This window comes from Ciona robusta, chromosome 10, assembly GCF_009617815.1.
Source record: "Ciona robusta chromosome 10, ASM961781v2".
Classification (NCBI taxonomy): Eukaryota; Metazoa; Chordata; class Ascidiacea; order Phlebobranchia; family Cionidae; genus Ciona; species Ciona robusta.
In genome coordinates, this window is record NC_143244.1 from 4,322,915 (window position 1) to 4,338,544 (window position 15,630).

General features: G+C 35.3%; 2 protein-coding genes across 3 annotated transcripts in view; one reads left to right on the top strand and one right to left on the bottom strand.

The window, feature by feature from the left end:
* Positions 1–795: 795 nt before the first annotated feature.
* On the top strand, positions 796–8,914 carry LOC149729746 (uncharacterized). 2 transcript variants are annotated; one of them, XM_089886419.1, is made up of 13 exons: positions 796–2,075; positions 2,139–2,170; positions 2,650–2,730; positions 2,805–2,864; positions 2,957–3,013; positions 5,077–5,916; positions 6,128–6,186; positions 6,363–6,497; positions 6,569–6,691; positions 6,822–6,919; positions 6,982–7,164; positions 7,395–7,525; positions 8,057–8,914. In XM_089886419.1, exons 1-13 carry the CDS (start codon positions 2,005–2,007, stop codon positions 8,149–8,151), a joined length of 1,965 nt encoding a protein of 654 aa, XP_089742545.1. In that variant the 5' UTR covers positions 796–2,004; the 3' UTR covers positions 8,152–8,914. The 2 variants fall into 2 exon arrangements, with proteins under 2 accessions (XP_089742545.1, XP_089742544.1); XM_089886418.1 differs by having other exon boundaries at positions 799–2,075; positions 7,293–7,525.
* Positions 8,739–15,630, bottom strand: part of LOC149729747 (cilia- and flagella-associated protein 54-like) — a 38,516-nt gene continuing 31,624 nt past the window's right edge. The window contains exons 47-55 of the mRNA XM_089886400.1: positions 14,830–15,003; positions 14,278–14,466; positions 13,572–13,706; positions 12,931–13,095; positions 12,024–12,254; positions 11,270–11,472; positions 10,461–10,558; positions 9,642–9,934; positions 8,739–9,120 (exon numbers count right to left, since the gene is read on the bottom strand). Coding sequence (XP_089742526.1) covers positions 8,821–9,120; positions 9,642–9,934; positions 10,461–10,558; positions 11,270–11,472; positions 12,024–12,254; positions 12,931–13,095; positions 13,572–13,706; positions 14,278–14,466; positions 14,830–15,003 — 1,788 coding nt within the window. The 3' untranslated portion in view covers positions 8,739–8,820. The remainder of the gene's footprint in view (positions 9,121–9,641; positions 9,935–10,460; positions 10,559–11,269; positions 11,473–12,023; positions 12,255–12,930; positions 13,096–13,571; positions 13,707–14,277; positions 14,467–14,829; positions 15,004–15,630) is intronic.

Here is a 15,630-nt window from a genome sequence, read left to right on the forward strand (position 1 = left end):
GTGCTATTTAGTTCAAGTAAGTTTAAGTAAGCAGTTGACGTTTAAGTAAGCAGTTGACGAGCTAATATAGAGTACTGTGGGGGAAGATGGGACACCTTTAGCACTTAATATCCAAATATCCTGATCGTGTTTTAAACAATTAACGACAGTCTATGAAAGTCGTAGGGATACGGTTTAATAAATCCTTGAATGTTCTTTGTTTATTACCAAATGGGACGAAAAAATAGGACGAAAAGGTGTCCCATCTTCCCCCACCCTACTATACCTAGAAAATGCTGGTTTTTGCGAACCGTTAAAACAGATGCAAACTGGCCTTGATTGGTTTTCCTATAACCAGCGTAATATATCTTCCACATTAACTGGATCAATGAAACAAGTTAATTAATCTTCAAGTTCCTTAGCAAACAAGCTTACCAGTAACGGTGTTTGGTTTGTCGCGGCTCTTGTTTAATATCGCATAAATGTTCCAGGAATTGTTACTAACCGTACAGTCTCGATATCAGTGCAAATTGTCACGCGATTGTTTTCACGTTAACCCAGTTTTGTGAGTTTTTTACTTGAAAATTATTTTAAAGTAGGAACGCGGGATTATTTGGTTGTCTAGACCAGTGCTCTTCGACTTTTTATGGGTTGGTGAACCCCTTAAGTTGTTGCGTCGAACTCATGCACCCCTGATTGCTTTAACGTAAAACTAATGAAGTTTCACAATTCCCAGTGATGCAAGATATAGAATCCGTATAAAAAATGTAGGAAAGTGGCTAAATTGGTTAAAAAATTTAAAAAGAAAAAATATTGCTGAAAATTGTCGAAGTTTGTGATGCACCCTTGTATACCTTTTTGCACTGGTGCACCCCTGGCATATTTTTGTGCACCCTAGGGTGCACCGTGCACACCGGTTGAAGAGCACTGGTCTAGACTCTAGAGTGTCCTATATAACCCGCGAATTCGTTACTTATATTGTATTTGATAACGCGGTATTTGGACACATATACAGATATTCGCGAGCTAAGGAACAAATATCGTTGCTTGCCGGTCTCAGTAAAAGTAGCCTACGTTGTCTGTTAAATGACAATCACGCGTAGGTTACAAGTTTAATGGTTGAAATGATTTAGTAACAAAATCACTCTTATGGTGTTGAAGTGTATTTATATATAGTGAGATGGGGGAAGATGGGACACCTTTAGCACGAAATATATAAATATCCTGATCGTGTTTTAAACAATTAGAGAACAAGGTTTTATAATTCCTTGAATGTTTTTTGTTTGCTACCAAAATGTACGAGAAAATAGAATGAAAAGGTGTCCCATCTTCCCCCATCCTACTATACCAACATTTAGATTGTCAATCATGTTAATAATAATAACTTTTATTTTTCTCTTCGATTACAGTAGCGAAGATTTAAAAATACTTTAAACGAAAAGACAGGATATAGACAAAACAACAGTTGTTAAAACACGCTTATGCAGTTACTTTTTTATTAACCGTTCGCTGCATGACAGAGTATCCAGCTAGTATACACTGTACTTAAATCAGCATTTCTCACTAGAACAAGTTACTGAACTATACTGTCTAAGTGTCTATTACATATACGGACATTTCGCTTACTTGTAACTTAGGCTTCCATACCAGGCTTACCGTTTCATGCCAAGCCAACGCCTTATTAGGCTATATACATTTTTTAATTTTGTAAACTGGTACGATGTGTATGAAACCGAACACCCGTGTTTAACGACTGTAATTTTCCGGCTACGCTAGGATAAAGAAAGTTAAATTCATTCATTCATCATTCATTCATGCATTCATCCATTCATCCATTCACCCATTCACCCATTCACCCATTCAGCCATTCAGCCATTCACCCATTCAGCCATTCACCCATTCACCCATTCACCCATTCACCCATTCACCCATTCACCCATTCACCCATTCACCCATTCACCCATTCACCCATTCAGTGGGAGGTGCTTTAGGCTACAGTGTGAGTAGGAGTTGCAACACAAGAAAATGTCGGATAAAAACCAGGAAAAACAATTTTTTACTAAACCAGATATTGTGGAAAATATACATGATGACAGGTAGGTTGTGTGTTGTTATTGTTTGAATATTCATCGATAATTAAAGCTCACTTGAATTTTCAGACCATTAGGAAGGCACATAGAAAAGGCTTCAGGTTTGTTGACAGGTTTTTAATAATAACTGGTTTATTCTCGCATGGCGGAAAAACAACAGTCATCATAACACGGCTGTTCTGTTTTAAACACCATGTGTCAGCTTACAAGTTACCACATATATATTTTTTGTGGAATTGTGTTTCTGCATGGTTGGTAGTTTAGACAACGCATTAGTGGCCACTGGGTTAAAGCAGGCGCTAAACACTTTGTATCTAAATGACCCAATGCAACCTATAAAGAGCTACATCACGGGTTTTCTATTTTGCTTTATATATGTCTGTATATACACTTAGTTGCTACTTTTGATTTTAACAACAATTTTGACAACCTAATGGCCACCACTGCACAGCTTAATTTGAATTATTTTCCCAGAATCACGTGGTAGAGTGCTGTCACGTGGTGTACTGACCACTTGGCTGGAATAATACCAGTTGGCATTTTAAAGCACTTCATTTTAAGATATTTGTGTTTATTGCAGAACATTGGAGCCCCAATTACCCGCAGCGAAGAGTATCGCAAGCTACGTCATCATTACGACATGACAGAAGTGACCCTTTGTGTAATTTAAACTTTGTTTTGAGCAAAATTCAAACTGAAAAACTTTTTTTTATCTCGTCCATTTATTTATTGCAGTTCACGTGACCCACAAGGTTGAGCAACCAAGCGTATCGCAAGCTACATCAAAGTTACAAGGTATGCAAATTAACCAACAAATTTTGTTGATATAATAATACTCTAGAAATATAATTAAACATAAATATAAGCTCAATTATATTGTTTTCCAGAATCACGTGGTAAAGTGACGTCATCAAGACTAAGGTTTGAAGATGTTTTTGGTTCAGGTAGGCCAAATGTTTACTTTTTTATTATTGGCCCAATATTCATATATTAAATAGGTTTTACCTAATGGTATAGCGAAGATTCCTAACTCGTACCTAACATTATTACTTCGTTTCTGGAAATTGCTCAAAAGATCGCCGTCATATTACGATTCGTGCCAAGTTGCTATTTGGCGTTTGATGGTATAACATTAACAACCACACATCAGGCCCGGCACCGTGGCTTAGAGGTTAGACGCCCGCGTCGTCGTAACCGAAGTGTCCCCGGTTCGATTCTTGATGGCGATGCTAATACTGATTGGCAAATGTGTCCTTGGACATGACACTTAACGGATACTCCAACCCAGCTGTTACCAATGGGTTGTCCAAATTATAAGCCATACCAAAGCAAAATTCAAACACGAAGTTAAAACGTGTGGCAACCCATAAGCACACGAGGTAAAAAAATTGTGCGAAAAGTACGTGTCCGACAGCGAGGGTGTCGCGGTACCGGTCACATGAAAGCTTAAATGGGCTTTTGGGTGTTGGGGTAATGGGCCAATCCAAGGTCCTTGACAAGGACCGAGAACCTCTTCCGCGTATTGGTTTAGCGGGTTAGTGTCCGCTGCATATATACGACAATCAGTGTTTGTTGTGAACCCTCAACCGGTATCGCTTGATCTAAAGTCTTATTGAACACGTTATTGAACACGTTAGTGGTCATATAGATCCTTTTTCGTCGAACAGTTGTTCTTGGCTTTGTTGTTGTTGTTGCTGATAGGGTGATTATTTTCCGCACTTATCCTAATTCTCAATTCTAGCATTTTTTCTTTAATCTCTTGATTGAAATCAAATCGTAATATATATTTATAATTTTTAGACTGAATTTTCAGATTTAAAACCGCACGATGAGCGATTAATTAAAGATTACTTTCCTCATGCACTTTACATAGCGGAAACACTGCCTGGCAGTTTGGCGGGAAACGACGGCAAACGTGTTGTATCTGCACAACGATTCACGACTGAATCAAACTTAGCATTTAAGTGGGGACGCATTAAATGCACTACTCTTATACCGTATTATCATTAATCGTAATTGAAACATTATTTTTAATTCAGCATCATATGATTAATATTAACTTCTAACATTACCTAATTACTGCGTGATTACGGTTTGTCAAAATTCATGAAAACAAACGTTTTAAAGCGACGACAACGTTAACTAGTGTAAGTTTACAATAAACACATGGTACAGGAGTTGTACAAAGCGTATTTACACATATTCTTTACCAATCACTCAATCCTCATACGTCATAAGTTTCATTGGTTATAATACATGTATAAATACATTCTGCCTACTGCTCTACAGTCACCAATGGCGACTAGAACCCGTTTTGTTGGTTACTTCAGATTTGTTTTTGATCGAGCCCAGTCGACAGTGTAATAAAAGGGTTAACTAATATAGCAGTGTGGGGGTAGATGGGACACCTTTTCATTTTGTTTTCTCTTTTCATTTGGTAGTAAACAAGGAACATTTAATGAATTATAAAACCGTATCTTCACGACTTCCACAGACCGTTTTTAATTGTTTAAAACACGATCAGGCTATTTGGATATTATGTGTTAAAGGTGTCCCATCTTCCCCGACTCTACTATCTTATGATAATTAGTTTAAAACGTGTTCATTCATTAGATCTGTGATCTCTTGTTAAAGATAATCTTTGTTGGTGCATTACAATAATGAAGTACCTTTTTTGTTTGTCCGGCGCCGTGGCGTAGTGGTTAGCGCGCCTGCCTGTAACCATTAGGTAATGGGTTCAAGACTCGTCGCTGCTACCATTGTGGGCGTATGTGTCCTTGGGCAAAACACTTAACGGCAATTGCTCCAACCGAGTGGTCACTAATGGGTTGTCCAAATTATCAGCCATACATAAAAAAATAAAAAATCCAAAAGTAACATACATGGTAGTAACATACATGGTAAACTCGTAAGCTGGCACGAGGTGTTAAACCCGTGTGATAATGATTGTCGTTTTCCGGCCACGCGAGGATATAGTAAGTTACATTCATTCATTCACCTTATAAAGATGGCTGTCAACTACTGCAAGAACGAAAAGGTATAAAGCTTGACCCAGCTGTCATTACATCCAATCAGCGTCTGGTAAACCGTTACCGATATTATATGTTGAATGGAGAGATGGAAGAAGCGATTGGAATAAAAGATCACTTGAGCAATTTGTTTAAAGATAAATTTCAAACCACATCAAATGATATCAAAAACGTTGCTGACACTGTAAGGGATGAAGGGGAACACATGGAAGCGATTTTGTTTTATCAAATCGCTGCCGAGTTTTATAAAAATCAAGCGTTAGCAGATTTGATTGGTATAGCGCATTGCGCAAAGGGAATCAAAGAGTCTCTTAAGGCAATGTTATCACGTGACAAAGGATTGAAACCGACCATTAAAAACAAGGTGATTTCACTGATGCGTGACATGCGAGAAATGATTCGACGATCTGACGACGTTGGCGAGGAAGATCGGTATTTGCAGGAAGTTTGGTGTTTGCATTGGATCGAATACAGTGAGTATTTGATCGCTGACATAAATGGCCGAGAAAAAACATTGAACGAAGCGATCGCTATAATGGAGAGAGTTTTCAGGGAGAAAGCTGAAAAGTATCAGGTGTACGCAACTTGTTTAAACAATCTTGGTGTCACATATTTACGCACTTCCCGACCCAACGATGCGTGCCAGTATTTTTTCAAAGCTATTGCGGCTTATGAAAGAGCTGAGGATATCAACGATTATAAAAAGGCTGAAAGAATTGATAGAAGTAAAAGAAATTTGGAAAGAGTTAAGAAGCAACTTCAACCAAGCGTATCGAAAGCTATGTTATCGTTACAAGATGTGCAAATCAACCAACACGGTTTGTTGAAAAAAATATAAGACTACACCAATCAATCAACAGTTATTTTTCGTAGTTATAATATATTTATATACAACGCCCTTTAGCAATTTGGTGTGGCAACGTTTTCCTATATATTGTTATTGAGATTGTGGTACATGGTGGACATCCATGCTTTAGTATGACGACAATTAAATTTATGTTTGGATACAAATGTATTTTAAATTAATAGAAATTCCGATAGAAGAAATGAATCAGGAAGTTGATGATGTTGGATTGAACAAACATTTGGTTGGTACTTGCATAATAATTTATATTGGAATGAGAATAATCTTGATCTGTTTATACCTGAAGATAAATTGCCGAATCTTTAGGTTTAGTGATAGTTACCATTTTAATAGATGTTTGTAAATAAACAACATTTCTACGATTTTATCTTGAGTATTTTTTTTTAATGATCAACAAAGTTTAAATCTTCGCCCGAAAGTTTGATTGGATCAAGTGGAGGAAAGTTAGAGGTTGGAGGATGTGAGTTGGTTGTTCCACCTGGAGCATTGGAAGAAGATGTGAAGATTAAACTGACTGCATCACTTCCTCTAGAGGTATAATCATTTTTAGTCTTACATTTAATTTCATATTTACAGTTTACCATGTTTAACTAATATGTTTCCAGAGTAAATGTCTTGAAACTCCAACACTTCAATGTGAACCAGCATCCCTTACATTCAAAAAACAAGTGACAATAAAATTACAAACTCATGTTGTGTTGGATGAAGAAACTGTTAGAAGATGCAGGGTCGGTATGTTTAATGTACTATTTGTCATCAAATACAGGATACATTGGTTTAAACAAGAGTAACCACGGCCGTTTATTGCTTTAAAGGTTGGTAAAACCATAAGCAAATTTCACAGTTTGTTTGTTTCAGCTTTTACTTAGTAAGGATGGAATTAAATGGGAAGCAACAAAAACTAGGTTAGAGTTTTCTGACAACTTTATCTCATTTCAAATCAACCATTTCTCATGGTGAGTTAATTTTTGTTGGTTCTGTTTACTTATTTCATGTTTGATATTTTTCTTTCTTTCAGGTGGAAAGTTATTTTTGAAATATTACAAAAAAGCGTTGATTTTTTATATAAAATTCAACTGAATTTCTTGCTTTACCAAAACGCTGGCGCCGTGGTTTGGAAAGTTTGTTGGAATCTTGATTTGGCCACAAAAGAAAATATCCTAAAAGAAGAAAAATTCTCACAAGAAACCTGGATCATACCGTAAGTTCGAGTTTTTTGTTTTAAATGTTTGTTCACCCGTTCGAATGGTGATAACAGAATAGTACTGTTGTGTATAGTTTTATGTTGGGTTTAAAATGAACAATTTAATAATCATACAATATTTAAAGTGGAGGAAACAGTTTGATTCTTCGTATTGCGCCCCGTGAAAAAAATACAAACGTTGAAATCAACCCATCAGTAATCACCAAAACTGCCGAACAAATAAATAGATCGTGTCATTTTGATCGCCGGTTTGAGGTTCAAGGCCAGTTTTCAAATAGAATTTGGTTAAAAGCAGAACGTGTTTGTGGGAATCTTCATGAAGAAGAGGAAATTTTGTTCCCGTTACCTAACACACAAGGTAAGCAATCATGTGCATGCTAAAAATTATAAAAAATAAAGAGTTATAGTTCGATGTTAAAAAAACATGATCGGGAAATAGGGGATTTAGGTGCTAAAGGTATTTCAGTCACATTTAATACATTATATTTAATTTCGTAAATAATAATTATTCTTGATCTTTTCATACCTCATAAAGTAACAAATGTAATTTCGAGAAAATAAATAAGTTATTGCAAATAAGGTGATGTATATTACAGCACATGTATTCCCATTTGCTTATCACATACCTATAAATCCTGATCTACGTGGCCATTCATTCGAGCTAGGCTCTCTTGTTTCCACGATGTTTTTTCAAGATAGCAACACGGAGATATCACTGCTAGATCGTCTCATTAATGACATTAAGAAACTAAATTATTAAACTCTTTAAGCAGCACAATAATATTTTGTAACCAAATATTAACATATGGTTGTCTTTATTCGTTACAATAGCACAAAGTTTGAAATTGATCGTATTCAAACAGTTCTGAACTAAACCGTTAAATCTCAGGTCGACAGCCGACCAATCAAATCGTTAATATGGTTGGGAACATGTTGGACCACGCTGGAGTCTTTTGTAAGGATGTCAATATTCAGTCAAGCTAAGGACGAATAGTTTTATGTTATAAGTTGATGAATAGGAAATGTACAGCTCAGTAGTCTGTTACAGTTGCATTACTCAATCTTTTGTGTGATTATATAGAAATACTGGTGGTTTGGAAATGAAATACGTTTGACATCAAACACAATGCAATAATGTTGCTCCAAGCAAGTGTATGTTAACCATCCATATGTAAACGAAGGATTCAAATTCAAAGCATTTATTGAACACATGCTTTATGCGGCGTTGACAATTATAATCCCTCCTTTAGTGACTTCAACCTTATTTGCTACAAACCTAATTTCAGTATTTTGTATTTATGGAATACGCAATCAAATGGAGAATTAGCATTTTCTTAGAACGTTACACATGACGCTTATCTAGGCACTGCTAGGGTATGTTCTAAATTATACGGAAAAAATATTTTTGCCAATTTTTGCTTGGATCTTTTTCTATTAGATTTGCATTACTATTTAAAAGTAGCCTAATTGTAGTGGCCAAAGCCTGCTTTTTATTGATTTTTCTTGCCTAACATAAACACAAGTATACATGAACTATTGAATTATCTAAAATACCTGGAAGCAAACATTCAATTTTTTAAAATCCTAAAATTTATTTTCATTGTATAAACCAACACAGTGTAATAAACACACGGCAAACTTTAAATCGCAATCTTAACAGGGACATAAAAGTGAAACCAGCCATTTATACAATGGGTGTGGTGGCTTAACACAGCAACCAATTGTGAATAAATCCATTACACTCTCAGCAGTTTCCATATTAATTTCGAAGGGTAATTCTGTCAGAATTTCGTCCTGTGCTGAAATAAGGTCAACTACTTGATTTAAAACGTGTTTCCAGTCATTGCTGAGTTGTTGGTCAATGGGGAGAGAAACTGATGCTTTTTGCTTGGATTTCTTTTTTTGGATTGAGTCACTCTGAGTGAGACTTCGTCCGAAAAATTCATCAGTTCTCTGTTACACATGGGGTTCGTTTGGTTGAGTATTTAAATCGTGTTCACAGTCATTAAATAAATAAATGAATGTAACATATTTACATAGACTGTTGTTTTAAAGTCTGGTGGTTCGAAAACGTAACAAATACCAATTGTATAGCAAAGATTCTATTTAAAAATATTAAACAATTGGTTGGGGCTTGATTTTTGTGTGTTAGGTTTTCATTGCACCAGATCCTTACTGTATTTCTTTACACAAGAAATGTTTAACTTTACGAGCTCTAAATCGGGGTCAGATTCCCGGAATTTATTCCAGTTGTTTTAACATAAGTTTTCTATTTCATACACTTTGTGACCGTTTTTGAGTTATCACATATGTAACCTTGTTGTGGCTGTTAGTATTTTTTGGTAATTGCTGTTAAGTGTTTTGCAGACAGACACTATAGCACAGATAGCAGGCCTGAGGTTTGAAATAATGAAAAAGTTTTTTCAATTTTAATCTTTGCAAATCAAAGTCAGTTACCGGACAGTACAGCATACCTTTTTCAAATCAGTAATCTGCTGTAGTATGTTGCTATGGTCAGTTGATGAGACTTCGGTAGCTGAGCAATCTACTGATGTATCTGCTCTTGCTACACACCATAGCAATGTGAAACTTTTAACTGCAGAATTCCTGTACCATTGTACAGCTGCAAAACTCTGTTCTTTTGGTACTGGTGGTATAAAGCCGTATGATGAATACATAGTAAGTCTTGTGGAAAGATAGTTCTGTAATGCTGATAACCTCAACGGGGTGTTTGAACTTCCAAGAGGAGTTTGAACAGTTGTGTCAGCTAAAAAAATACAAAAAAAAGATTTGAAAACAGTTATGTAACAAAATTATTCTGTATGGTTGAGGTCAGATGACAGGGGGATCTCGGATACAGGCCGGAGTTAACACATTACATGAAGAAATTGCTTGGTTGATATTATTATGACATGTTTAAGCAGGAATAGTTAATTTTATTGCCATTGTTTATATTTGTGAGACTGTGAAACTATGAGATTTTTATAAGGGTGCTTCATTTTATACACCTCGTTTTCGGCCTTAATTTTTAAGCGATTATATTTTTGACAACCCATTTGCGACCTCCAAGTTGGAGAAATGACTGTCAAGGCTTACTTCAGTACACAGATACCTACAATGGTAGCAGTATGCAGTCTTAAACCATGTTGTTTTATGGTCTATAAATATAAGGTAAGCGCTCTAGCCATTTTGCTATCACACAATAGTAAACATATACTAATAAAATGCAATTTTTCCACTGCTTCTACAGAGTCAAAAAAAAGGGTATTTATCTGCATACATATGTTTTTTACCTCTATTTTGTGAAGAGACAGCACCACTACTATCTGAACTACCAATTTCATCGTTGTAAGAACTTCCACCAACTAATAGACTTGATAACCGAGATTTTCTAAAAAAAGAATTAATGTTTGTTATTGTGAACATTTTGAAAAAATGTTGTTTGTCCTCACGTGGTGGGGCAACTTCAAAAATTGTAACACAGGTGTTTTGTTTTTATACACTATGTGTCCATTTACAAGTTACCAAATATGTAACTTTGTTAGTGATTGTTTTTATCTGTATAATCAACATTTTAGATAACCGGTCCCCAATGGGTTGGAGCAACTACTGTTAAGTGACTTGCACAAGGACATACAAGCCCACAATGGTAGCAGCATCGAGCATTGAAACCAGTATCCTTTTTATGATTCTAGACGGCTAGCTCTAACCCCATTACCAGAATGCCGATAGTAATTTATTTTTAATGTAAACAAATATATATTATGTTTTAGGTTTAATTAATGTGATACATGAATGTAACTTGCTTTATCCTTGCACGGCAACGGCAGTCGTTACAACACAACTGTTTTGTTTCATACACCTTGTGCCAGCTTATCATGTACCATGTATGCTACTTTGTGGGTGATATATAATTAGTAATAATAGTAACTTTCACTTGTCTCTTGATTACAGTAGCGAAGATTAGAAATATTTTAAACAAAAAGACAGGATATAGCGACAAAACAACAGTTGTTAAAACAAGCTTACAGTTGAAAGCATATGTTTACATTTAATTGGAAGAACATGAGCGTGGTAGCTACACCTAGTTTCCATTACGTACCTCTGCAAAGTGACAAAGTAAGTGAAGATTCGAATCCAACTGAATCCTGAAGCGGCTCCTCGGATCAAACTGAGGAGTTCAGTGGTTGCATCTTCCGCTGCAGGTGAAACATCTGGGAGGTTGACATGATCTGATGCAAGATCGAGGATCAAAAAGTCCGGAAGTGATGATTTGTCTTCATTAGAGAAAGTTTGGCCCGTGATCTGAAGAATAATAAAAAAGTATTAGGAATACGGTTTAATGCAATGTAGGTTTCAATATTTCAGATAATTTATGGTTAAAAACATCATTTGCATTAAATATATATATGTTTAATTTTTATTAGGAATATTGTTTTTTTGGTAAATGCATTATGTCAGGCAGTGACAGAATAATTTTTTTGGAGTTATTGAATGTTATATGTTGTTGTATTTTGCAAGACTGTAACTTGCACTTGGTTTGATTTAATATCGGTCAAAACGTGAAGCAACTTTTGGGTAGGATATGAGACAATTGCTCCAACTCAGTTATCAATAAGGGATTGTACAAATTGTCAGCTATGCAAAAAAATACAAAAAGCTACAAATGTCGCAACTCGTCAGTATGCATGAGGTATATGAAACAGAACACCCATGTTATAACTAAAGTTGTCCACCATGTGAACATAAACAAGCATTTTTCATTGAACCATCCAGTATCTAGTCATTTATTCATTTATTAACTTTTTATATAAAAATAACCCAAATTTATTTACTTAATTTAAAAAAAATCTCACCTCCCCTGGCATCAAAGATCGTTGTCTGATTCCTTTGATCGCGTGGAAAGCAGAGAAGAGCGCGGTTGCTACTCTTATTTTTCCCTGGGTGACCTCCAGAGGTTGGGAGATGACTCCGACATCTAGGGAGAAGCTCCTCGACATGATCATGGTCGGAGTGATCCCCGTGGAGACGGAGGGGGAAGATGACACGCGATCCAAATCGATTGGAATTTTACTGTTGTTTCCAAACTAAAAAAATAAAGGTTAAAAAAAACTATTTTTTTGTTTTAAATTAAGTACAAACGATCGCTACTTTGAAGCGTGCCGATTTCGTTTAGGGCTGCCGCTACGTAACGAAAATATGTATAAAATTCCAAGAGGGTGTTCCTACACAAAACACCCCTATCTAGATCTGCCTCTGGTTGAATTCAACCATTAGATATATGTGAGCCATATTCCATGCTTGCTCATGTAGACTATTTTTATTGTTATTTTACATCTATAATCTATGTTTTTTTATTAAAAATATTTTTTTTATTATTGGAGGACCCATTACTTCAACAACATGACTTTCTCACATACGCAATGCGTCATTTTTTTGTGGTAAATTCAAAAAGCGACCGCTTTATTGATTCCAAAAATATTTTGCTTATTAAAATCGGTCCAGTATAGGCGTAGATATTCTTCCTCAAACAGTGATCTCTAGCGCTATCCTTTTTTACTACGAGCTCCGTGATTGTGACGTAGGAACGTACTAGTCACATGATGATTCATTCGTAAAAGCGAAACCTGCGTTTTTTTGTTCTCTTGTTTTTCGCTAATAACAGTGCGTCTCGCGGGTCATTTGGTGATTCTAACCTTAAAACCTTACATTAAAAAAAATAGCCCATACTATAAGCCCAAACTTTAAATAACAACCCCTCACCTTAGCTTGTATATTGGTAAGTTCAATCAAAGCAGCTTCAAGATGAGTTTGTCGAATAATCCTTAAATCTTTCATCCTGGATTCACACAACTTGCGAGTTTCAACCAAAATCTTCAAAGCTTCCTTTGCGTCCCCGCATCCAAAGGAACAAAGGAGTCTTTGAACCTGGGAGATGATGTTGTGAAGTTTAAATATGAAGATGGAAAATTAAATCAAGCAAGGTAACCCAATTTCAATCACATTTTTTTGGGATTTGAGACACATATAACCTTTTTATTTTTTTGTCTCTTTTTAGCAAAGATTTAGAAATATTTTTAACAAAAAGACAGGATATAGCGACAAAACAATAGTTGTTAAAACAGGTTTAAAGTTAAAATACATTTAATTAAAAGAAAATAGGGTGGTTGCTACACCTAGCAGACAAACAAGGCACTTGAATAAATGTTACTTATTTACCCGCTTGTTAAAGGAAAGTAGTAGTCATTATGACACAGTCACAGATGTCATATTTCATACACCTAATGTCTGCATACAATTGTATGTAACTTGGCAAATTTTTTTTTGTATGACTCACGAAACCTTACTGTTTCCTAAAAAAAACATTTAACAAAAAAAATATTTTTTTTAAAGTAATATCTCACCTTCACTAGCTCAAGTTGAATTTCTGCCAATAGCTGTGGTTCCATAGCGACACCTTGTGAGCATAATATTTGCGCTTGAGTGAGCAACTGCCCCACCAAGTGATGATCATCAACTATGGATTCAAACGGCAAAGTCTGGAAATTTTACATTAAACGTAAAATCGTAAGTAAAAAAATATTTTTTTGTATTCAATTTTTGGGGTTGGGTTATGTTCAAAATTTCTATTGAATTTGAAGTTTGATTAAAATCCCAATTCCAGAGTATCCTGCTGTTTTTGTCATAAGGAATAAGCAATGTATAAAAAAGCTGCCTGTCTACACACGTTATTTAAATATAACAATGTTTGTCTGTTACAAATAAGTCTGACTGACAAAATGACTATTATTAACATTTTTATACTGAAGAGGAAATTTAAATATGAAAATTTCTAAATTTAAGTATAAAAAAATGACAAAAAGCTTATACTGTACTTGCATTTTAGAAGGTATTTTTAAATTTGTTTACATTTAACAAATTCATCTTGCTAGATATATTATGTATACACCATACACCTATAGGTACCAATATAATATAGGTATTATTGTTTTGGATTTGTCACAAAATATTTCTGTGACAAAATTTTCCATAACCAAAAACTTTTTGCCACCGTGAATTTCTAGCCCTTATTTTTCCCGAAATAAAATAAACATTAAAAACCCTGCCCACCTGGAATGTAGAGTGTGCAATTCTTAGTTTAATGTGAGCAAGAATTTGTAAATGGTTGGAATAAAGATTCTTTATTGGATGAAGTATTGTTGATAACTCAGCACCAGATTTCGAATGAATTATTGTTTCCCCTTCTTTCATTGCTTTCAATAGCAAGACAGAGTGACCGTTTTTATACATCATCACGCTCTGAAATTTCACACATATATTATGAATGAATGAATGAAAGTAATTAGTTGTTATAATTTTATAACACTGGTGTTAACACACCTCATGCCAGCTTAAGAGTTACCATGTATGTTACTTTGTGGGTAATCATTTTTACTTTTTTCTGTTTTTTTGGCGGCTGATAATTTGGACAACCTATTAGTGACCACTGGATTGAAGCAATTGCCATTAAGTGTCTTGCCCAAGGTCACATAGGCGGAAACAATGTGTATGAAATGGCAATTACAAAAACTGTTATCACCCTGCTACACGAGGATCACTAAGTCTCATACTTTCATTCAACACATTGATAAAAATACTAAAAATTTGACCAAAAAATGTCACCTCAGCTGTTGAACAGGTTCCACCCATAATAGATAAATCAGCAAGATGTACAGTACATGTAGTGAGACCAACAACTGCTCGTGATGATAATTCAGGTTGTTCGTCTAAAGTTGAAGAAGCATCTTCTAGCATGTGTCGTCTTTCTTCAGTTGACACACCATCTAGCATGGAACCCTATGGGATGGTTAGTAGTTTGGTTTATTTTGTTGTATAAAAAGTATGGAGTGATTTGAAATATTTTATGCAAGGTATGGAATATAAGGTGTATGTATATATATCAATTTTTTAATCTATTCGGGTGAGGACCTGGCATTTAGACCAGATTTTGCCCATTACCTTAACACCCTGAAAGCCTATTTAGGTCTTTTATGCGATACTGCATCGCAGTAAGACACCTTTTTATCGCACTATTTTTTATCCTGGTGTGCTTTCGAGTTTTTCAACTTTGTGTATGACACACTTTTCAACTTTGTGTATGACTTTGCTTTAATACGACGTACAATTTGTACCACCTATTAGAGCCCGCTGGGTTGGAGCTCTATTAAGTGCCTTACATAAAAAACACATACACCGATCAGTATTAGTATCGGCGTCAAGCATTGAACCGGGGACACTTTGGTTACGATGCAGGCACCTAAACCACTGAGCCATAGTGCCAAACAAAGGTGTATATGTACTTTATAATTGTAGGTAATTAATATACTAATTACTTCTGTCATTTTAATGATGTGTCTTATACTACGGCAATCATGTATATTGTCCGTTTGCAAGTTACTCAACTTCAACTTTATTAGTGATTGT

Bases quoted from the DNA above. Each gene is read 5' to 3' on its own strand.
- LOC149729746 (XM_089886418.1), top strand. From the start codon at position 2,005: ATGTCGGATAAAAACCAGGAAAAACAATTTTTTACTAAACCAGATATT. The intron at 2,731-2,804 runs GTAATTTAAACT...TATTTATTGCAG, and splicing joins TGACAGAAGTGACCCTTTGT to TTCACGTGACCCACAAGGTT. The intron at 2,865-2,956 runs GTATGCAAATTA...ATTGTTTTCCAG, and splicing joins AGCTACATCAAAGTTACAAG to AATCACGTGGTAAAGTGACG.